The sequence below is a fragment of the Vombatus ursinus genome, unplaced genomic scaffold (assembly GCF_900497805.2).
Source record: "Vombatus ursinus unplaced genomic scaffold, bare-nosed wombat genome assembly UNPS02011431.1, whole genome shotgun sequence".
NCBI lineage: Eukaryota > Metazoa > Chordata > Mammalia > Diprotodontia > Vombatidae > Vombatus > Vombatus ursinus.
The window spans coordinates 5,036,711-5,061,573 of record NW_020951209.1 but is presented as its reverse complement, the minus strand read 5'-3'; the positions used below and the strand labels follow the sequence as shown (position 1 = coordinate 5,061,573).

Here is a 24,863-nt window from a genome sequence, read left to right as displayed (position 1 = left end):
AAAGGTCCATTCCCCTATCATCACCCCCACCCCATGTACTTATAGTCAGCTTTGCAGGCCAAATTATTCTAGACTGGAAGTTTGTTTTGCCTTTTGAAATATTGTATAGCCAGCTCTCTTCTTAATTTTAGTAATAGCTACCAGGTCTTGTGTCATTCTTACCTGGCCCTCTGGTATTAGAACTGCTTCTTTCTGGATGCTTATTCTTTCTTTCTCCTACCTATTCCAGTCTAACCTTGGAAAACAAACAAACCCTTTTAAGAAATTTGCTTGGTTTTTTTTTTTTCAATATGAGAGTTCTAGATTTTGGCTCTGACGTCTCTGATAACTTTTCCTTTTGGGATTTCTTTTAGGAAGTGATTGCTGGATTCTTTCTTCACCTTACCCTCTGGTTCTAATAGATTTGGGCAGTTTTCTTTATAATTTCTTAAAATATAGTGTCTGGATTTGTTTTTTGTTTTTGTGTTTTTTTTAAATAATGGTCTTCATGGAGTCTAATGATTCTTAAATTCATTCTTGTTAATTTGCTTTCTAGGTCACTTGTTCTTGATAATCAGGTCTCTAGTATTTTCAATTTTTAAAAATCTTTTGATTTTGTTCTAATATTTCTGACTGATCACGAAATCATTGATTTCTGTTCTATTCTGGTTTTCAAGGAATCCATTTCTTGGATAAATTTTAATTTTTTTCTTCTAAGCTATTTGTTCTCCTTTTAATTCTTTGCCCGAAGAGCTTTTATTTCATTTTAAAAATTTCTTCTAATTATTCCTGTAGTCCTTATGGAGATTTTTCCCTTTGAGTCATTGCTTGTAGCTGTTGCAGAGTTACTGTCTTTTGGAGGGATCTCTAGATTTGCAATAATTTTTTATATTGGTCTATGAGAGTACTAAGAATTGTATAATTGTATAATCTGTGAACTCTGGCTTATGGTGAATTTATGGGAGGACATGAACAAGAGTTGCACAGGATGGGTAGACATGGATGGATTGTGGTCAGTATCATATCAGGATCCATGAGAGAATGGATTCATTTGTGTATACATGTGGGCCTTAGACTGTGGGCCTTGTCATAGGTTGGATTATGCCAGCCAAGGACTGGCCTGGCTCAGTTGACAGGTTCAACACCTGAAGATTTTCTACTAGCTGTTGTATTTTTTGCTCATAGCAGCCTCTACTAAAAGGTGGAAGAATTGGAAACAGCTTTATTGTATATCCTTATTTATTAAGTTGGTCTACTGTAAGACTCTACAGGGTACCATTAAGTTACCTTCTGGTTCTTGTGAGTAGTTTTTATTGTAATGACTTGACTTTTAAAATTGCATCTTTTTTTAAGGGGATCACATCAGAGTTATAGTTGATTCAATGTTGAAATTCTGCAACATTCTCTTGTATTTGGTACTTTTGCCTATAATGATTTTAAGGGATCAATCTAAGAGCTTTTTTATAAGCATTCATTTAAAAAAATTTGAGTTCCAGATTCTCCCCTCTAGGTCCTCCCCTACCCATTGAGAAGGCAAGCAATATGATTCATATTATACATGTGAAGTCATGCAAAACATTTCCATATTATGCATATTGAAAAAAAAGGCAAGGAAAATAAAGAAAATAGGAAAAAAGTATGATTCAAATTGTACTCAGAGTTCATTCTTTCTGAATGTGGATAGCGTTTTTCATCAGCATAACTCACAAGCATAATAAATTCTGTTCCAGTCCTTTATTTTAACTCTGTGTGTCTCTCTGTTTCAAGTGTGTTTCTTGTAAACAATATATTGTTGGATTCTGATTTCTAAAGCGTCTTGCTATCCACTTCATCCCATTCACATTCATTGTTGTGATTCATAACTGTGTATTTACCTCCATCCTGTTTTCTGTTTATCCTCCTCAAAAGTATATTTTGCTTCTGACTATTGCCTACCTTAATCTATCCTCCCTCTCATCACGTACCACTTGCCTTTCTCTTAATCTATTTCCATTATACTTCCCTGTTGGGTAAGGTGGATTTCTATACCCAAGTCTGAATGTGTATTCATATTCTCCCCTCTTTGAATCTAAGTTTAGATGAGAGTGAGGTTGAAGCATTATTCACCCCTTCTTCTTTTCCCCTTCACTGTAAAGTTCTTCCTTGCATGCCTGTTATATGTGAGATAATTTTCCCCATTCTTCCTCTCCTATGGTCTTCTCCCAGTACATCCCTTTTTTTCTTCCTTCTATTTTAATTTGAGATCATCTGAATAAAATAGATTCGTGCCTGTGCCCTCTAAGTAGATGCCTTCTAACCGCCCTAATGATGATAAAGTTCTTGGAGATTATACGTATCATCTTCCCATTTGGGATTATAAACATTTTAACCTTATGAAGTTCCTCACGATTTCTTACTCACATTTGCCTTTTTATGCCTTTCTTGAATCTTGGGTTTGAATGTCAGATCTTCTCTTCAGGCCTGGTCTTCACATCAGTAATGCCTAGAAGTCCTCTTATTTCATTAAATCTCTATTCCACCACCAACCCCCCCCCCCCCCAGATGACACTCATTTTGGCAGGGTAGGTTATTCTTGCTTGTAAATAATGGTAGCTCCTTTGCCTTCCTGAATATCACATTCTAAGCCTCCCACTCCTTTATTTAAACATAGTAGATCTTGAATTGCTTCTTTCTGGCTGCTTGCGGTATTTTTTTCATTGACTTTCCTGTGCCCAGTGCCCACACGGGAGTCCCCTGTAATCTTTTTCTGACTGGGTGTCTGACTTATGTCTCTGAGCAGGGAGAGCTCCTGGTATTAGTTCTGTTGCTGTTGTTGCCATAGCTGCCTCCAAGGCCCACAGCTAGTGTCCCTGCCGTGCTTCTGGCCAGCTCCCACCCCAGTGTCACAGACCTTTCCTCCCAACTTCCAAAGTTGTCCCAGGCTAGAAAAATGTCTCACCCCAGCCTTTTGTTGGTTATGCCACTCCAGAATTCTATTTGATGCATTATTTTAAAATTGGTGGGAGGGGAATGTTGGTAGAATTGTTAGAATGCCCTCTCTATGCCACCATCTTGGCTCTGCTGGCCCCCATGGTGTTTTAAAAATGTATTTTAGATATTTTTAAAATAGTTTTTCAATTAAGAAGCATTTCTTTTTCTCCCTCCACCTGCCTCCAGTGGGGGGAAAAACAACTTTTGTAACAAATACACAGTCAAAACAAATTTCCACATTGCCTGTGTCCAAAAATACGTGTCTAATTCTGCATCTTGAATCCATCACTTCTTTCCAAGGACATCTGGGTAGCATGTTTAATCATTGTTCCTCTGGAATCATAGTTGATCATTGTGTTGATCAGAATTCTTGTCTTCTGAACCTTTTCATTATTTACAATGTTATTGCATAAATTGTTCTCTTGGTTCTGCGCACTCACTCTGCTTCATTTCATATGTCTTCCCAAGTATGGCATGATTGTATTCTATTACATTTAGATAGCATAATTTGATGGACATCCCTTGAACTTTCTCGTTCTTTTCCACTATAAAAAGAGCTGCTATAAATGTCTTTTTGTGTTTGTGGATCCTTTCCCTCTTTCTTTGATCTCTTTGGGGTATAGGCCTAGGAGTGGCATCACTGGGTATGATTTGGGATACAGAGTATACACAGTTAAATAACTTTTCAGGCCTAGTTCCAATTGTACAATTATTCCAGAATGGCTTGGTCAATCCTAGTCCCACCAGCAGTACGTTTATGTTTTTCCATTTCCTCCAGAATTTGTCATTTTCCTTTTTTTGTAAATTTGCTAGTCTGATGAGTGTGAAGTGGAACCTCAGAGATGTATTTCGGTCATTCACTTAGCAAAAGGGACTTGTTTCAAATCTATATGAAACAAGAAATAACTTGTGTGACATCTGTGTGCCCCACAAGTGTTAGTTGGGATACTGCTGTAGAAGCAACCCACATTAGCTCATATATTGCCTTAAGCCTCTAGAAAGGCATAGTAATCTTGCAATCAGGTGTAATATCTGAGGTGCTTACTTAGTGGCATTCTCTTTGAATGACCAGCCTAGTAGCTCCCTACTTCCTTTCTGGTGTTTTGCCTTTTAACGGCCTTCCTAAAGCCTGTAGTATCCCCATAGGTCACTAGAGGGCGCTCAGGTTGCAAGTGTCCCGGCTTTTCTCTGGCTCTGACGGTCAGGTTTGGAGTTATATGATGGAATATTACTCAAAATATTTAAAAAATGCAAACTTTATGGCTTAGAAACCCCCAGCCCATCTTTAGGCTTTCCTTTCTAGTCACAACTCCCCTAAAAGTCCTTTCCCACCCACCCATCCCGCCCCTTCACAGAACTAAGATATCCAAATATAATGTGGCTTCATGGTTTATTTAGCTGTGAAAATTGGAAGAAAGAAAAAATAAGTTAATTATTCTCACATAGAACCATATTCCACCAGCCATCTTCTAACACTTTTCCCTCTTGGCCTCTCAGTATTTCAGATATAGCCAGGAGACTCCTCAGTTCCATTTGCCTGAAGCTGGTAGAAAGGAAGTGTCTGTGTTTGGGGAGGAGGACTGGGATAGGGAATAGGTCTAGGACCCCTGCTCCATATCACAGGCTATACCAGAGGAAATAAGGAGAATATTGGTGAGAAGCTCTCTACCCCAGTATGTGTCATAATAGCCAGGGATCCAGGATTGACCTAGATTGCCTCCAAGTACAGGTCTGATAATCTTGGTCATTTGAATGCCTAGCTGTGACATCAGCTGTAGTAATGGCTCTAGTTAAGCTGTCACTTTATGGAATCTTTATAATTTCAATCTACCACCCAATCAGAATTGTAGTAACTATTGTATGCAGACATCCAAATCACTCTCATTCTTTCCTAAATAAATTCATTTCTTGGTTCACAATTTTTCCCAATTTCTTCTCTCCAACTCCTGCCCTCATATTAGGCGACTTCACCATATATACTCACTTTCCCTCAGATACCCTTACTCAGTTTTTCAGCCTGCTTATTTCCTGTGACTTACTCCTGCATCCCACCTCAGCCATACAAAAATGGTCATTACCCTTGATCTTGCTTTCACCCACAAATGCACCACCTTCATTTTCAAGAATTCCCAAATCCTCTTATGTGACCATAATCTATTAGCTTTATGCCTTTTTCTCTGTCTTCTCTTATCAAATCCTACTTTTGGTCTACACTGTGACCTCCAATCCTTTGACTCCCTCAGTTTTGGGCACCTCTATAACTTTGGGCATCTCTCTGTGTCTCTGCCCTCATCTTTAAAATGAAGGCTTTTTACAGGGTTTCTTTGGACTAGATCATTTCCAAGGCTGCTTCCAGTTCTAAATTCTATTTATATTTGACTGTGCCAGTCTCCGAGGCTCTCTTAGACTTACCCTTGTCCCTTTATTTATGAAACAACAGAAAGAGACTTTACTGAAGCTGAGAAAAAGTTTATTTTTCCTCTTAAAGTAAAAGCAAAGAAACAAGTGGGAGTACATCATTATAAATATCCATAAATATCAAGTGATAGACAAAATCTAAATAAATAAATAAATACTTTTACTTCCAAAGGAACGCTTCTGGAATTATATGGGGTTTCTCTGCTCTGCCAAAGAGAGGCCTCCCTGATGCTGCTGTTAGTCCTATAGGACTCAAACTGGTCAGCTATAGAAGTGCTTCTTGGTTTCCCATCCATTTCTAGTGTCAGGGACTCGACAGGAGTGGATATTGGTGATTCTACACCAGAATGAGTATATTTTAAAAATCTGCTGTGCGAAGGGCAGCTAGGTGGAGCAGTGGATAGAGCACTGGTCCTGGAGTCAGGAAGACCTGAGTTCAAATCCAGCCTCAGACAGCTGACACTAACTAGCTATATGACCGTGGGCAAGTCAACCCCAGTTGCTGCACCAAAAATAAAAATCTGCTGTGCACTGCTGTTTAGTGTTGTGCATAGTTTTGTTGTGTATTCCAGAGTAGGGACTTTAAGCTCACCTTAAAAAGAAAAAAAAATCAGAGGACTCTTGTTTCTCTAGAAAGTGTAATAGAAGATTCAGGCTCCAATAGTGAGAATGTGATAGGAATGAAGGAAAGTAAACAGAGGAGTGAGGCCTTGTCTGAATCTGTTGTGCTATTTGATATCATTTGTCTGCACTGACTACCTTAGGGGAAGATTTAGAAGAAGAGAGAGGGGCCCCAGGTAGGAAGATTCAAAGTCAGAAATGGAAGGCTGGATCAAGAAGACCTAATAAATGAGGGTTTAGCCCCAAAGTCCAAGATTTCTAGAATCTCCATATTTTGTGTCCTGTACTAAATTTTTTTTGGCATCATATCCAGAAATCAGGATAGCCTTGGGGAAGTGAAGACTAATAATGGTCATCCTTAGACTGATATTTTATTTACTGTTTCTAGACAGATTAGCCCAAGACTGATAACCAGGTAGTTTCTCAGGATTACCTTTGGGGTTGGAAAATGAAAGGATTCTAGCTTTATAGGTCTCATCCTGATTTGCAAAGGAGGAGGGGAGTAATGAAATGGTATGGATCCAACAGAAAAGCAAAGATTGGCCCCAGGGTGGGCTAGAGTTTGTCTGTCTACCATAGAACCAAGTCTTAGTTGTTTCACAACCAGTGTACGCCTTCCCACCATCCTCCATTCTTCATCTTCAAGCTAAGGGAGGTCACAGAAGTGATGCTTTTAGTGTGAAGGGACTCGGCAAACTGGGAGTTAATGGAAGGTGGTGGGTGATGTTTTAAGAAATCCACCTTTAAGGGAATGCTTAAGCCAGTGCAGCAGGAGGGAAAGAAAGCACACATTCCTAGCCCATTAAGAAGAAAAAAGATAGGGATCTCACTGTCTTATATTCCCTTACCCTCTTTGACTCTTTCTCCAGATTTCCCACTGATTATCAATAGAATTTAAACTCCTTTTGTTTTTGTATCCCTGAGGCTTAGTACAATGCCTTACAAATAGGAGTCATTTAATAAATTTTTGATGAACCAAATTGAATCAGAGATACACAGCCTGGTCTGAACTCAGAGAACAACTTCAAGACTGAAATTGGCCATTGAGAAAGACCCTCAGACATCTGCTGAGCCACAGAAAACCTTGAATGCCTTCTCTCTGTACACATGAGCATTTTTATGGCCATCCAGAATAGTATTGCTAACCCTGGATGAGGAAGTTTGTTAAAGATTTCTCTGAAGAGTTCACATTTATTCCTATTGTAAAGAGAAGCTGTAGACTGAACTGAATTGCCTCAAATTAAGGTCAGCTTAAAAAAAAATTAGTAGACTGGTAAAATACAAAGGTCCAGTGTTCCTCCAAAAAGTGCATAGAGTGTTTTGATTTTCAAGACTGGAAATGTCTTAGCTTCTGTCTTTGCCTGACTTTTGCTAAGCTTGGACATGACCCCCTGGCCTAGCCTATGATGTAATAAGGGAATGAATGGCAATGTATGTTACCCTGTCAGGGAACTGTGGTATGTTTCCTGGTACCTTCTTGGTACCAACCATGGATATAATTTTTCAATATTAACCAACTTTCACTCATTTTTTTAAAAACACCTCCCAAGGGGTGCCTCTTAGAAGGGTTGCTTAAGGAGTAAGATAAGTGAATTTAAGGTTTACCTTATCAGGATAGTAACTTGTCATAAGCAAATAGAGAAATGACTGTTTATAAGGTGATATCTCAAGATTATCTGTGGGGTTGGGGAATCAAAGGATTTTTAGGCTTCAGATCTCATCCTGATTTGCAAAGGAGGAAGAGCATGATGAAAGGGTTATAAACACAGAAGAGCAAAGGGTGGCTTCAAGTTGGGCAAAGTTTGGCTGTCCACTTTAGGACCAAGTCTTAGTATGTTTTTCAGCCAGTATACTCCCCCACAACCCAGCATCTTCCATCCTTTATCTTAAACTGGAGGAAGCCACAGGAGTGATGCTATTAATATGTCAAAACTTGTTGAAGGCAAAGCCTCTAACAGTTGATTGAAGATGGAGACCATTCACATTAGGGTCTTGATTGGAATGTCAGGTGCAGAGATGCAAAAGAGAGCAGAACTCTACCACTTAGGCTAGGGATAAGGTCCTAAGTCTTAGCACACTATTCCAGGTTTAATTCCCATAAGGGTCATAAGATAGGAAAGGGGAAGAAATAGTTGATCTCTCCCTTGTTCTTTAAGGTTTAAAGAGTTCTGGGCCCTTTAAAGATGGGCTAGCTGCTAACAAGAAGAATCAGGGATGCTTAAAAGGGATTTTATTGTAGTCCAGTTAAGCAGCCTTGGGGACATGGAGGCATCTTTCCAAACTCATCCTACCAGGGTAGGGCTTCAGTCGATTGCTATTTCTGAGTACTTCTAAAGGGTCATCATCTACTACACTGTTCTCTTCAGCACTGTGAAGTTCCTGGGAGCAGGGAGTCACCCTTGGTCGGGGTTTCAGCACATTCATTGGGTCCAAGTCAGGACTGTTCTCAGCGCTCCTGGTATGTCGATGGGGTTCAGGTGTGTTGAAGTAAATTATGGGGATCTCATTCCTCCGAGATAGAAACTGGGAGTAAGGGGGTGGGTTCATGCCTGGCAGGAAGGCCCTCTTTGCCTTGCCAAGGCTGATCAGGAAGTTGTTCTGTGGAGAGTGATAGACGTCATATCCATTTTCTAGTGTCCGGTGTTTGAACCTGCAGTTGTCTGGGTTGAAGAAATGCTGAAAGGACAGAGAAGGAACCAGATGAAGGCTGGTTTAATAACTTTTTCCAGCTTCAGGGTCGACATAGAAATAGTATCACATTTATGTATCACATTAAAGTCTGCTGAGCACTTTCCCTTCAGTCCTGTGAGGTAGTTAGTGTAAGCATTAGATTCATTTTATAGATGAGGAAATGGAGGCTCAGAGATGTTCTGTGACTTGTCAATGGTTGAAAAACCATTAGGAATGGAGCTGTGATTCTAATCTAAGCTTCCTAATTCCTGAGACAGCACTTTTAAATGCAAGGCACCACCTCTTTGCAAGATAGGCTTGAGACCTTGTGATGTATTCCCTATTGTAACATCAGGCCATTTGGGTTTATAAAACAAAAAAGAACTACTCAAAACTCAAGTTGCTGGTAGTCATGAAGACAAGGGCTACAGAGTGCCATGGTTATTAAGTAGTGTTCATGGCAGCCAACTGAGTTCTGTGATAGGAGAAAACCATTCTCTTCCTGTCTTGGGTGTGTTGGCCTCATCCTTTTGCTTTAGGATCTACTGTAGGGTCAACTATATTGAAGGGTGTGTATTCAGAATAGGTTATTTGTCAAGGTCAAGGGAATAATTACCTTGGATCCCCAAGACAATTCTTTCTAAGGTATTTGAATATCTGGGTAAATGTGTCTTCCTCCACCCAAGCTTATCGTGTACTTAATTATGAAAGCTAACACCGGGCATCCCTCTGGTTCCTCCAGTCCACATTACTACAGAGCCAGCTCACTGAAGCAGGTGATGGATGAGGAAACCTGGAGGGGAAGCTTGTAATATTAGACAGCAGGGATAGAGCAAGAGAGTTCTGCCCTCCCCACCCAGGGAAAGGTTGAGAGTTAGGGAGAGAAGGAAACATGGGACAGGATTCTAGTTAAGGAAATTGAAGTTATAATATGAGAATAACCCACCAAACCAAAGGAGGGTCTTCCCATTAGATCTTTGGAAAGGAAAGGACAGTCTTCTACTTTGCTCTGTCCCTTTCCTACCTCCTAGCATCTCCTTTCACTCAACTCCCAGGCAGTCAGTGTCCTCATGCTTCATCTGGCTGCCCACAACCACCTACAGAACCCCATTTAGGGCTGCTATGCCCAGTACTCTCCCATGCAATAAAACTGCCTCTCCCTATTCCCACCTCCCCTTCCCAATGCAAAAATCCCCATTCCTTCAAGGCAATTAAATTATTTCATCCTAGGACATCTAAACTTGTATCTTCTTAGAGGGATTTGCATCTTGAAAGTGGCATCTACTTAAATATCTAACTGCTGGGCATGGAGATAGAGTGACGCAGAAGTTATATGTAGCAAAGACATGATTCAAATCTAGCATACATACTTGGACCCCATGCCACACTAGCAAGGAGACAGGAAATATAAATGGCATCAGTACCAGTTTCACAACTAACAGTTATTGCCCCCAAGTAATGTAATCTGGTGATGGTGTAACTTCTGAGGTTAAATCATTTAATAATTAGTTTCTTGTATATGCACAAATCCTTTGGTTGAAAAAAACAAGGCTGATTTGGAAATGAAAGAATGCATAACTGAAGCTTTCACTTGCAACTCCCACATATTATAGTTATGTTTTTTAATCCATTTGCTCTGTGGGATGCCAGATACTGAGTTTAAAGCTTGCTCTTCACATGTGTCACTCCAGCTGCATCCCCCCACAATTTAGCATCCTATAAGTGTACTTAATTATATGGAGTAGGATACCAGAGTTGCAAAGTATCTTTGAGGTAGTCTAATCTATCCCTTTCACTTAACAGATAAGAAAACCAAGGCTCAGATAGGCTTAATGACATGCCTATTTGTAAGAGGAATAGTAGGATCAGATTCCTTTTAAAAGGATGGATTTGGATCCAGAATTTTTTGTTCTGTTGAACTTCAGGCATGAGGGCAGACAGAACCTGGGCAATCCACCCTCCGAGACTTGGTCTTCAACAAAGAAAAGTAGAGCATTGAGATAGTTCAGGTAGATTCACCACATTTTAATGGCATCAGCACCTTGGTCTGGGAAAAGGTACCAAGGGAAAAAGCAGGCCATCTGAATATAAGCCAGATGGAATTATTCCATTCTAGAATTCTGTGATTCTCTCATAGCAGCCAGACAATGACCTGCAGGTCACAACTAGAGTCTAAAGACTCACCGATCCGAAGACATTGCCCCGTAGGTCCATACAGAGATACCTCCTGCTCATCACACCAGTTATTATGACTAGCCCAGCATCCTCTGATCTGATCATCAAGGCACCTGTTGAGAAAAACAGCTGAGATCAAAAACTTCCCACATTGTCTAATTTCTGCCTTCACACAAGCCCTAAAATGCTTTCTCTTTTATGAAGCTTTCCTTAGTTGACTAGAAAAAAAAGTAACCCATTCCAACACTATATTATATAAGTGTGTTGCTCCAGCTTCTTTCCTTCACAATTTACCATCTTACAAGTGGAATTATGTGGAATAGAATCCCAGAACTACAGAGTACCTTAGAGGTGTCTAATCTAATCTTACCTCATTATAGAAGAAACTGACACTCAGACAAGCTAAATAACTTGCCTTTTTATGAGGAATCAGTAGCAATAGCTCGTATTCCTTTAAGAATTGTCCATCTATTTTAAATTTAGTAACCGTCAATACATTCTAACCCACTAACAAGCCCCACCTCTTTCCCCCTCCCCCCAAAAAAATCAATCACAGAAAACATTTAGTACCAACTATGTGCCTGGCACTATGTTAGGCACTGGGGTTATAAATACAAAAACGAAATGAGTCCTTGCCTTCAAATAACTCCTGTTCCACTGGGGAGAAAAAATATACACATAGGATATATACAAAATAAATACAAGGTAGTTGGGAGAGAGACACTAGTACCGTAGCCAAGATTATACAGGAAAACATGAATTTCCATTTAATTTTTTTGATTTTTAAATGTTAATGAGAGAGTTAAATCATCCTCTTTCCATGTCCCCTTCTGCCTTTTTTTCCTGTTATTTCTCCATATTTTGTTGCTGTTATTATGAGTTATAATTATTATCATTTTGTTGCTTTTATTCTTATTAAATAGTTATAATTAGTGTTTACATTATTGTTTTGGTTCAGTTTTCTCCATTTTGCTTCATTTTCTGTGCCTTCCTATATTTCTTTGTATTCTTTGTATTTGTTATTTCTCATAATATTCCATTACATTTGTAAAAGGTAACGTTGCCTGATAAATTTGAGCCCCACAATACACCTGGTAAAATTATTGGATGTAAGGGACTTTCCCCAATCTCCCTTGGTTCCTGTCCCTTCTTCTGTTGATTGTCTCCAATTTTTCCTGTGTTTATCTCATTATACATAGTTATTTGTATATTCCCCCATTAGATTGTGAGCTCCTTGAGATCAGGGACTATCTTTTGCCTTTCATTTTATCCCCAGCACTTACCACAATGCCTGGCACATAGTACACACTTAACAAATGTTTTATTAACTGTTAACAACACAATTCAACATAAAGATTCTACCCCTTTCAGATTTTTTTTTAGTAGCTCATTTGCACTTTGTAAAAAGGGTAACCCTTTCAGACTATAGCCAGTGTTAAGGAAGTATATTCCTTTAAAAGATTTGGAAAAAATTCTCCCAAAAAATTAGTGGAATTATGGGGTGGCTAGCCATAGGGTGATAGAAGGATCAGTTACACACCTAGTGGCCTTTTAAAAATTTGAGCAAGTTTGGAGGAGTTAGTAAAGAAGAGATCCAGCTGTGGAGGAAGAACTCAGCTCTTAAGAGGGACTCCTCTAACACCATTTCCTTTCTGCCTTTTCCAAAATGTGTGTGTATTGGGGCCTGGTAACATAAGATTCTTCTCTTCTATACATTCCCCACTCTCACTCCCACTGTCAGCCCTGGCATCTTGCAATATAGCACCTCAATCAGTAGGAGACGTCATGCCCATCCAGCCAGTCCCGTGTAGAGTCAGCTTGAACTGTGGCAAGCAACTGACTTAGGGAGTGACATGCCCAGGAAAAGCAGATTAACACCACCAGGAGAAGGAAAAAGATAGGAGGATGATGCAACTCCAGAGGTAATGTGTGTTGCTTTGGCTTTCAGTGTTCCAACTCTACTAGTATATCCTCTTTGTGTGTGCCTACTCTTTCCACTGCCACTGTGTGTGTTGATGGGAAAATACACTGCAGTTTTCCTGGAGCGGTCTTTTGTCATTATTCTTTAAGCAATGCTGTTTCAATAAATGAGTTTTGTTGACAAACACAATTTTGTTATTTATGTATTCTGGCTGATTTTTGAATAGAGGAATGTTGACAGGATTGGGGGAAACACTGCACATGTGTCTGTCAGTTTTGCTCAGCTTTTCCTCAATCACTCGACTCATGGATTGCTTCCAGGCTTTTTTTTATTGTTGTTTTTTTTGTTTTTTAATTATGAATAATCCTGAGGTAATTCCAGCTTCATTTCCAGTGCTTCTGTTGGTGTTCTTTTTGTATATTTTTCTTCTATCATTTCTGCCTCCATTTCTCTTAACATTTTTTTTCACTTTGAATTCATTTCTTCATTTTGGATAGTTTTTCTCCCTAAAAACAATTTTCTTTGAGGGTTTCTGGTAGTTTGTGTTTCTTTGTCGGCATTTTTGCTGCTTATTTTTGAAGGAGATTTTTAAGGAACAAGGGCTCTCTTATGAGCTCTGTCCTGAAAAGTGAGCTCAGGTTTCTGTAGTGCAGTAAAGCCTAGGAACATAGATTCAAAGGTGGAAGGAACCTCAGAGGTCATCTGGTTCAACTCACTCATTCTTACAGATGAGGAAATCACAGTCCAAACAGTTCATCAGTCAACATGATGGAATTATAAGGTCATGGCCACTGAATGAAAATAACTGGCCATGGCTTTGATGGTCTTTAAAAAGCCAGCTAGCCAGCTTGAGAGTCATTTACCCTGAAGAGAGTTCACTTTCTACCTTTTCCCTTTCTTTCTTATATAGGAAGAGGGAAAGGGGAATTTCTTCTGTACCTCCCTTTACCCCCCTCCATTACTTCTGTCTTACAGCAGAAACACATACAAGTGTCCAAGGAACCCAGCTTCAGAGTCCAATCAAATAGAGAACGTCTGGTCCAATAATTTAGGTTAGAGATTGGAATGAAATGAGATCTTAGAATATCTGATACTCAGCAGAAGAAGGTTTTCTTTCTGTATTCAGAAATACAGCACTGATCAGTTGGGGAAAGCTTTCCTGTCTCTACATTGCCTGTGATGGCACACAGTCAAAAGCCTGAAAGAGGATCCAGATGATGATTTGTGCCCTGGTTTTTGTATTTGTCAGGACTTTGATCTTTGGTCTCCTAAGCTAATTAAACCCACAGGATGATTTCAATATCTTATAAGGGAAAACTAATCAGTCTTGTGTGAGTTAGAGTCTTAAGATCATTGCTTCTACTACAGTCTGGTTCTTGGAGCTGGGACCCTGTTGCTCAGGAGATGGTAGGCCTCAGAGCTAAGATTCCAAGAGAACAGAACTGTGTAGGCTACTGCTGATCCTAGGACATGGGTTCTAGTTCTTTCCAAAAATGCATTGCCATGCCCCATGGGCCTGATAGTAGTGGAGTTGTAAGTTACCTTGGTCACATGTCTCCCCTACATGTGTGCTTCCATGCTAGTGAACCTTATGTTGTCCATTCTTTCCATTGACAGTAAGTATATTTGTGGAGCAGTGCCCCATTCTTATGGAGGAGATGTTTTGTTGTTACTGTCCTTACTATACAATTTCATTACTATGAAAATTATTTACTATTCCCTTGTTTTGAGCTAATTGTTTCCTCTGGCTGACTAGAGACGAGTTAAGTAAATATACCAGTGGGACTCATGGTCTATAGTTCGAGAAGTAGGGACCCACAGAGCACCTTTAACCTGAGGTTGTTTTACTCTCTAGGAGAGCTTAACCTGCAAGTATGAGTTGGGGACGGGAGGTGGGGAGGAGGAGATGGTTCAGAGAGGGTTTTACAGGAGTGTTATTGTCCTCAATTTATAGATAAGTAAGTTGAGGCTAAGCAGCATTAAGTGACTTACCAGTGAACACAGTGCAAATATCAAAGCCAGAACTTTAATAACTCCTGACTTTCTAAAACGTTTCCCTTACACATTATTGCTTTTCTGCTCACTTGCTTATGCTCTTCATATTTATAGTAATAACAGTTGTAATTTAGTAAATATAATTTGTGTAAATAGTAATTTACATTGTTGTAAGTTGCTCACTTTATCAATCTGGCCCCAGACCAGACCATGTTTCACTTTCATATTCCTTTCATTCTGTCCACCAAGTGATTTTGTCATCTCTCTGGAGTTACTGGCCCATATCTCTCCACATGGACTAGCATTCTCCATGCTGGACCTCTGTACCAGACTTACAGATCCATTTCACCAGTCCTAGAAAAAGTTAATACACTCATTGATGAAACACTTACTCTGGGGCCTGGCCATCTTGATTGGTGACTAATGAAAACTTACATGGCTAGCTTTATTTAGATGGCCCCAGTCCAGACCATACTTAATATTTAATTACTTAATATTTCAACTGGCCATCCACCAGGCAGTCTTGCCATCTTCCTTGTCACAGTATATATTCCCTGCCCCTCTTTCTGCCTCTTATTCTGAGCATAGTAATCAAATGAATAGTACCATTTATTCCTTCCAGAAAGGTACTAAAGTCAGCTGTGTCAGTTGACTGCCTTAATGGTTCAATTCATCATCACTGTGACTCCCAGGATGAAAATTTCCTTCCCATGTCACCACTTCCTCATATGTTTTGTCTGTCCCTATTAAAATGTAAGCCCCTTAAGGTCAAGAACATTCTCACTTTTATATCTCTGGTTTTAGCCAGTATCTGGCATTCATTGTATAATTCTTTTCTTTTTGCAAAGCATTTGTAATCCATTATATCTCATTATATCTCAGATGTATCGAAAGAAGATTAAGGCTCTGCTATACTTCAGTCAATACTTGTGTTACCTTGGACAGACCACTCAATTCTTGTTCATCAAAGGTTATCATACAAAAGCTGGATAATCACTTGTGTAGCGTGTCGGAAAAGGGATTCTTGTTCACGTATGGGTTAGATGCAATGCCCAGTGAAGTCCTTTCCAGCTCTGAAACTGTGATCCCTGCCACACAGGAAGTAATCTGAAAAACTTCCCTTTTTAGGAGTGTTAGACTGGCCGAAGAGGAATATTTGCTTTGGCAGTTTGGTACATCTCAAAGTACCTGTGAATAATATCTGGTGCCACCTACTGGGAGTGATGGGGATATGCATGAGGCCCTTAGAAGGACCCTGGTAACTAAGACTAATGGCAACAATGGGAGAAGCCACGTGGAGAGCAACATCTGATACCATCTTCCCTAAGTACTACAGCATTGCAAGAAGATCTACCTGGCAACAACAGCTGGGAGAAGTAGGGCAAGAAAAAGGAAGTCATTTGTGACCAAAGTCCTGTGTAGACCCTTAGGAGAGGGTTGCTTGAAGGAGGGTGTGATTATTATTTTCGAAGAATTCTGTTGTGAGTTACATTTTGTTTCCTTCCTCCTTTCAGTAAGACATCCTTTAATTCTGTGAACTGCATCCTTGCTGGTGGGGAGTTGCTCTTGGGATATGCTAGACCTGGAGTTAGGAAGACCTGAGTTCAACTCTTGCTTCACACACTTAATGTGTGACCCTAGACAAGTCACTTAACCTCTGTCAGCCTCAATTTCCTCATGTATAAAATGGGAATCATGACACCACCTATCTTTTAGAGTTGTTATGAAAGTAAAATGAGATAATTTGGTAATACACTATATAAATGCTAGCTGCTGCTACTACTGTTACTACTATTATTATTATTAACAGTCATCATCATCATCATCATCATCATCATCATCATCATCATCATCATCAATTATTACCAGGTAGAGATTTTCTCAGGTTTCTGCATTTAGGGCTATCATAGTAAGAAAATTCTGAAAAGTATACTTGAGCCCTTCAAGGCATGGGGGACTTGAACCCAGATGCCACCGGAGCACCTCATTAAACCCTTCTGCCTTCTGGACTAAAGCATATAATAAAATGCTTTAATATAATATATATTTTTTATTTTAAATTTAATTAATATATTTATATTATAAATATAATAATATATTTTAATATATTTAATATAATATATTATATTTTATATATAATAATATATATAATTAATATATATTTAATATAATATAATATAATATATTTAATATATAAATATATAATATAATAATATAATAAAATGCCTTTAGAATGACAGTTCACACAATAAGAAAAAAAACCTGAATATTTTACTTTTGACAAGGTATTTACCCTTTTTGATACTTAACTTCTTCATCTATAAAATGGGGATGGCGTGATGGCTGCCGTACAGTCGTCGTAAAGATTGCTTTGAAAAGTGAAAGCTGCCTCAAAGGCTAGGACTTTGGTTCCCTAGGGTTGTTGAAACACAACTGATGCTTTTAGGACTAGAAGGCCTCTTTTGGAAGTTTGACCAGGTGTGGCAAGACCTGTTTCGTGCCTTGTTTCCTTTTGTGTAACAGCCCACTAGAGAGGCAGGCAACATGGTGCAGGGAAAAGAGAGTGGGCCTTGGAGTCCGGCAGACCTGGAGAAGCTTACCTGATACTGTCTGATCGGTCTGGCAATGGCAACCAAAGTCTCACCTGACATATACCAGCTGTGTGACCCTAAGCAAGTAGCTTACCCTCATGGTGTGCTGGGCAGTTGAAACTATGAATTGCAGAACAGTTGCCAAATCTGTATCAGTAGATGTTTCCACACTGAGGGTTACCTGTACCAATGAAATCATGGGTCCAGTGGAAAAAAAAATGTTACAACACTATATATCACAAGGAAGTGAGATAAGCTTCTGAGATGAAGCACCTACAAATTCTGTCAAGGACTGTCCAATGTGAAGCCCCAAGAGCAAGCAGAATGGCATTCAACAAACACTTATTAAGTTCATACTTTGTGCCAGGCACAAAGCTCAGGAGATTCCAAAGAGGGGTTGTGTATTTATGTCTTACAAAACAGGTAAGGGATAATTGGAAAGGAAGTTTGGGTGTCTATCTGAAGAGAAGAGGATTTCGCTCACCAAATACCAGCACCATAATTTCTCAAGAGACCCTGTCCGTTTAAGCAAGTTCAAATGACTCAATGTTTTACGTATTGCTGAGCAAGCATTTATCTTCTCCAAACCTCTGATGCCCACCCATAAAAACAATTTGAAATGCCTGGTCCCTTTTGACCTCCCAGGGAGTCTGGGAGGATAAATGATATGTGTGAAAGGATTCTCAGGAGAAAGAAAACTTCATGATGAAAGATAAATGAGACTAGGGAAATTCAGCATCAAAAAAATAAAACTGGAGTAGAGAAAGGAGAAAAGAGAGGAAAATAAAAGGGAGAGAAAAGAAATAGGAAGGAGGAGGGGACAGAGCTAAATGATTATCTCTTTCCATAAAGAACAGGAGAATGGGGAATGAGAGGAAGAGATACATAGTTCAGGCTTTAGGAAGGACTAACTTCAGTGGTTTAGAGACACACGCTACCAAAGAAGGCTTATGGGATTTCCTGGGGATACTTTTTTTTCTTTTTTAAAGAGTACTAGATCCAGTAAATCTTCATTAATTTCAACCCTATCTCCCAAGAATTTCCAATTATCCAGATTATATGCACATACAAGTGTGTGTATATATGTGTATGTATACACAAACACATCCACATATACGCACACATACTGTATTGGGGGGGTGGGCATTGAACAAAGCTTTACTAAGCAAATCTCTTTGCTCAAGTCCTTCCTTCATGTTTCACTATACCACGCCTCCCAATGGCTCTGCCTCTACCCACTCCTGCCAAGCTGGAAAGGCTTTAGGTACCATCCCAGGGACAGGCTGTACTTCTCTCATTGGAGGTCTAAGATGCCAAAAATCACAAAGGTTAGCCAAGATGATTGATTAAATTTTCAGCCATGACAACTTATGAAGACCATGCACATCACACCAATGAGGTCCTTGAAATACTGAAATAAAACAAACTAACCATGTGAATAAGATCTTATGGGGAATATTTTCTTAAGAGAAACTTTCAAGTTATTTGTTGTCTGTTGTTATGTCAATTACAATTTTTTTATTCATTTGAGCTTTCCGTTTTTGGGGTCTGCTTAGCTACTTGGCTATACTAATTTGTCTTTTTTTTGTGGGGGGTGGTCTCGGTTTGTGACTGATCTGTGTAGTGAGGAAATTCCCTCTGCCAGGGCAGATGAAGAACTGTTTTATTTATAGTCACACAGAATTGCCTGGTAGCAGTGAGAGGTTAGGAAAATTGCCTGGTGCCACAAAGTCATTACATGTCAGATGTGGAACTTGAACCCAGGCCTTGCTCACTGGGAAGCTTGGCTTTTTCTCCATGATAAAAATGTCTTGTTTAAAAGTAATTCCCCCTCCCCCCAGCCCTCATTTCAATTTATTCCACCCACCCCATCTCCTCTGAATTAATGATGTTTTCCTATTAGATTTTATCTTACCCAAAGAAAGGGATAATGAAACCTCAAACTTAAGATGTGCAATTGATTTAAATCGACAGTACAATTACCACCGCCCCTCCTCCCCCCCTGCAGTTGCCTCCACTAAAATATATTTATTTTATGTGTATTGTTCATAATGTACATGTTGTCTCCTCCCTTGATAAAATCTAAGTCCTTTGAGGGGAGGGACTGTTTATTTTTGTTTTCTGTATCTATAGTGCCTAGCATATAGTGGATATTTAATAAATACTGATCAATTGAGTGCTATTACATATTTAATTCAATTCAATAATGATTTATTAAGCCTTTCTATATACAAAAGACAAAACTAAACAGTCCCTGCCCTTAAAGAGCTTACATTGACCTGGAATATTGGGAGGAAAAAACTACAGGATAGAGTTGGTCTGGGAAGGGGAAGGAGAAAGCCCTAGGTTTGAGACCCGTGGACGAGCTGTCCTCTTGATGAGATTTTCAAGTTTAAATTGCTGATCTATATAGAGCTTATACCCTTTTCTTCATAATAATCCAAGATGAAGTATTTTAACATCATATAACCAGCCAGTGATAGGCAATGAAAATAATAGCTTAAATTTATATTATACTTTACAGTTTACAAAGCACTTTTCCTCATAACAACCTCATTTCCCCCATTTTATAGGAGAGGAAACTGGCTCAGAGAGAGGCTATTTGCCCAGGTCACATAGCTTTAGAAAATGTCAGAGCTGGCATTTTAACCAGCTTTCTCAGGTACATGAGTCGCGCATGCTTCCTACCACATACCAGATATGCGGCATTCCTGCCTGCCCCCAACTTTTACTTTTCTTTTTCAGATGTAATGTATTCGTGAAAAGTTTTCCTCCTAAGATGCACCTCCATAGTTTCATTGCAGAGATGGCAGAAAATGGTTATGGAACCTCAAATATACTGGAAGACTTAGTTAATTTTTTAGTTAGTTTTTCTGAACTGGTTTTTCATCTCTTTTTTTTTTAATAAGGAATGGCTTCTGGTGAGAGATATATTAGGAAACAAAAGTAATATTAATATAATAGATACCAATAAAAATATTTTTAAATTATATCTTAGAATGTGAAGAATTTGTCTCCTATTACAGTGATGTCAAACTCAAATAGGAACAGGAACTGTTAATCCATACATAAGGATCCTTACAGGTAGCATTATTGATTTTGTTTTAAAATGTAATATTACCTATGTTTTGTTTTGTTTTCAATTATGTAAGTAAATATTTCTTAATTACAGTTTAATCTGGTGCAGCACACTTGGGAATGTTGTGGGCCACATGGCAGGGTGTGTGTGACATACCTTTGTACTAGAATATAACAGAGTGGGGGGTGGGGGTGGGGTGGAAATGACCCAAACCCATTCAGTTGTTCAGATTTTTCCTACACTGGATATTTGCCATTAGACTCAATCCTTAATTTACCCAGCACTCTTTTTTTTTTTGGTGAAGCAATCAGGGTTAAGTGACTTGCTCAGGATCACACAGCTAGTAAGTGTCAAGTGTCTGAGGCTGGATTTGAACTCAGGTCCTCCTGACTCCAAGGCTGGAGCTGTATCCACTGCACCACCTAGCTGCCCTCAATGCTTAATTTAAGAAATAATTATTTCCAAATTTCTATTGCGTTCCTTAGGTTCTATAACTTTCTTGGCATCTAGAAAAACTTTCTCTTACTCTTCTGTCCTCCTTTGGCACACTTTATGTATTCTAGTTTATCATCTTATCTTATCTATACTACTTGTTTATCACCTACTGCATAGTTTTATTAGCTAGCTTTGTATGTATATGTTCTCTCCCCAACTACACTATGAACTTCCTGAAGTCAGGGTCTATGTGTTGTATAGAGGGTATCCCAAATGTCTTAGTGCAGTTTTAAGCTATTAAAGCTAGTACATTCCAGTAGTCAAGCAGACATCTGTAAGGCAATTGCTCTAATGAATAGAAATTTAAACTATTGAAGCTAATTAATTTTTTTTAAGCTATTAAAGCTTACAATTGCACTAAAACTTTTGGGACATTCTGTCCCTTTGTATTGCCTAGTAGCGCCTTGTATGCAATAGGACTGAAGATCCTTTTCAGCTCTAAAAATGATTCAGTTCTTGGGCTTTAAAAAATAAAATGACATGTCCAAAAGGACATAGATACTGTGGAGCTAGGACTATATTTAGAGATTTTTAAAGAAGATAATTCCACACCCTCTCTTGGTAAGCTATCCTAAAGTCCATAGCCTAAATATGTCTGTTTACATCATTTAGTCTCCCTCATTCCCCCTAGGGCTCTCATATCATATACTACTCGACTGCTTGGGGTGGGACAAGAAGAAACAGATCTATTACAGCTGGAAGAATTCATGATCTATGGCAACTATAGAGGTATGAAGACACTAATTATGGAGGTCCTGAAACCACCTCCTTTCTCCCCCACAGTAGCCTGCACCTCCCCCTGGCTCTGCCCCTTACTATTTGTTGTGCTACCTACTGGGGCCTTTGTCAAGGGTGGGATGTCAGAGTCAGCCCCTAGCGACTGGAGAGCTAATTGTTAAATTTTCAGTGTGAACATTTACGCCTTGAAAATGGCTGCAAATCAGGGCTTTATTTATCGTTTTGTTGGTTGTCTAGACTTAAGAAAGTAATGAGGAAAATGTTAATAAGGCAAATTAAACTTAAAAGTATTGTCATATACATTTCCCACCCCCCCCAGAAAAAGCTGATTGTTAAATATTTTCCAACACATCACTGCTTCTTTCCTCATGAACCAAATAAAAGGTGTGGACTAAATTGATGATAATCATAGCTGATATTTGTATCATACTTTAAGGTTTACAAAGGCAGTTTTCCTGCACTGTCATCTCATTTGATCTTCATTTCAGCTGAGTAAGATCAATAGTGGAGGAATTATCTTGATTTTATATCTTATGATCTGATTCTCTTTCTAATGCTCTTTTCACTGAACTGTTGCATCTATTACTACACCAAACTGCCTTCCTCGTCTATACACTAGGGAGCAAAAGGACCGAGTTTGAGCCCTACACAGCTATGTCACATATTATCTATACGAACATGAACAAATATCTGGTCCCTCTGTGCCTCAGTTTCCTCACTTGTCAAATAGAGATAATAAGGCAGGATGGTAGAGTGGATAGAGACCTAGCCCTGCAGCCAGGAAGATCTAGATTCACATTCTGCTTTTGATACCTACTGACTCTGTGATGCTAGCTAAGTTATTTAACTTCAGAGTATTTTAGGCAAATTTCTGAGCCTATAATTTGTGGAGAAGGTGCCAATCTGCACTGGTGAAAAGACTTTCCTCACTTGGGAGTTTAGGATAACATTCAAATCATAGAATCAGTCCTTATCCCTAATTCTTGCACTACTTGGAGCAATGTGAGTTATTCTTGGACAGGTAGGTGGTACAATGGACCGAGCTAGACTTGTAGTAAGGAAACCCTGAGTTCAAATCCAATCTCAGATGCTAAATAGCTGTGTGACCCTGGGCAAGTCACTTAACCTGTTTGCCCCAGTTTCCTCATCAATAAAATGAGGATAATAATATTATCTACTTGCTAGGGTGATTGTGAAGATAAAATAGGATCATATTTGTAAAGCACTTTGCAAAACTTGAAGTGCCATAACTAGAAGGAAACTTGTAGATCATTTAGTCTGTCTAAGATCTATGAATTTGTATTTTTTCATTTTTTTATTAATTTATTTTGCTTTATCAATAATCACTTCCATAAACTTTTGAGTTTTAAATTTTTCTTGCCCTCCCTCCTCACCTCCATCCCAAAGATGGTGCACTCTGACATAGGCTATACATATACATTCCTATTAAATATATTTTCACATTAGTGATGTTGTAAGTAAGAATTAGAACCAATAGGATGAACCACCAGAAAGAGGAAACAAAACACAACAGAAGAAAAAAATAGTAAATAGTATGCTTAGATCTGTATTCAAACTACATAGTTCTTTCTTTGGATGTGGGGAGCATTTTCCATCATGAGACCTTTGGAGATGTCTTAGATACTTGCATTGCTGAGAAGAGCTAAGTCTATCATGAATTTGTATTTTTGAAAAATGTTTTGATGATTGTTTTCAATATAATTGGTTTTCTTTGTAATCCTATGTATTTCATTTCCTGCATTACATTGCTCTGAGAAGAGATCCGTAAGCTTTACCAGACTGCCAAAGGGGTCCATGAGACAAACAACTTTAACAACTTGAGAAGCAGCAGAGGTTAGTGGAGATGCTGCTAGACTCCTGGTCAGGAAGGACTCAGGTTAGAATGCAGCCCTTGACATTTCTCAGCCTACAACCCTGCCCTGTTGTTTAATCTCTCCTTGTCTCAATTTCCTCATCTGTAAAATGAGGTTACCTTCCAAGGTTATTGTAAGACTCTTGTGAGATCATTCAGAAAAAATGCTTTGCGACCTTTAAAGTAGGGTGTCTTTTTTATAAATGCCAGCTATTATTTTACAGGTGAGGAAAATGAGGCACAAAGAGATGAAATAATTTGGCAAAAATTATAGTGACACCACCTAGTGGATGTGGGATTTGAACCCAGCTCCTCTGACTCAAAAGCTGGTCCTCTTATCTATACCAACTACCATCCCTACTTAAATGAATGAATGGGTAAAGGAAGGGAAGGAAGGAGGTGGAGGCAAAAGAGAGTAAGACAGTCAGGAAGGAACTTTTAAGGGACCTGTATAATCCAGTTTATCTGTATAATTTGACCTCTCAAGATTTTCAGAGAAGGCGGTTCCACAAACTTGCTCGTTAACTAAACTGTCCCAAAGTCCACAATCCAATAGGAATCTGTCTCATCTAATCTCCTCAGCCCTCCTAGTGCTTTATATGGCTGTTCTACCATCACCACTGCTTCCTTCTGTCTAAAGATGTGACAGCAGTGGCAAATGGATGAGATCCAGCTCTACTTGGTGGCCAAAGGATCTGTTAGAGATGCCTTCCAGCCAACAGAACTCGGATTTCCCCCTTTACCAGTGGTCAAACGGAGGAGTTTCTATTTCTTTCTTTAGTTCTAACCCTCTACTTACTATAGATGGTTTGATGAGGAGACCCATCCACGTGGCCATCTCTGTGGATCTGAAGGTGGAAGCTGTTCCTGGCTGTGGCCGTGTACAGGTGAGTCAGGCCCCCCCAGCCAAGGCTGAGCAGGGGGGAAGCATTGGGGAAGGCTTGGATGGCTCGCAAGCTGCACAGGGCGCAGAATAGGAGTCTGAGGCAACCCCCTGGCATCTTGGTGTTCTCTGAATGGCTGAGGTGGAGGGGTCGAAATCAGACACTTTCCCTCACTTCTGCCTGCTCAGAGCTCTTTTCTTCCTGCCTGTGGATACTTAGACTGGGAATTCTGTTGAGTTTCCCTCCTTTTCTTACAGGGACTTTTAAAGGGCAGCAGTGTGACATCAAACAGGAAAACCTCTGCTGTCCACATCCTCTGTGCTGTAATCGGTCCATTTGAAGAAAGTGCAAAGACCTCAAAGGCACACGGAAGGCACGTTGGTTTCCCTAGAGAGAGAAACACAGTTACACACACACACACACACACACACACACACACACACACACACACACA

General features: G+C 39.3%; 1 protein-coding gene across 1 annotated transcript; it reads right to left on the bottom strand.

Annotated features, from left to right (window-relative positions):
* Positions 1-5,850: 5,850 nt before the first annotated feature.
* FGF23 (fibroblast growth factor 23) lies at positions 5,851-24,628 on the bottom strand. Its single transcript, XM_027856444.1, has 3 exons — positions 24,325-24,628; positions 10,843-10,946; positions 5,851-8,664 (listed from the first exon to the last, which is right to left on the bottom strand). Exons 1-3 carry the CDS (start codon positions 24,524-24,526, stop codon positions 8,233-8,235), a joined length of 738 nt encoding a protein of 245 aa, XP_027712245.1. The 5' UTR covers positions 24,527-24,628; the 3' UTR covers positions 5,851-8,232.
* Between the last annotated feature and the right edge of the window lie 235 nt (positions 24,629-24,863).

Excerpts from the sequence above, each read along its gene's own strand:
- FGF23 (XM_027856444.1), bottom strand. The coding sequence starts at position 24,526 with ATGCCAGGGGGTTGCCTCAGACTCCTATTCTGCGCCCTGTGCAGCTTG. Across the intron at positions 10,947-24,324 it reads TCCTCATCAAACCATCTATA|GTGCCTTGATGATCAGATCA; the intron begins GTAAGTAGAGGG and ends TTTTCTCAACAG. Across the intron at positions 8,665-10,842 it reads GGGGCAATGTCTTCGGATCG|CATTTCTTCAACCCAGACAA; the intron begins GTGAGTCTTTAG and ends CTGTCCTTTCAG.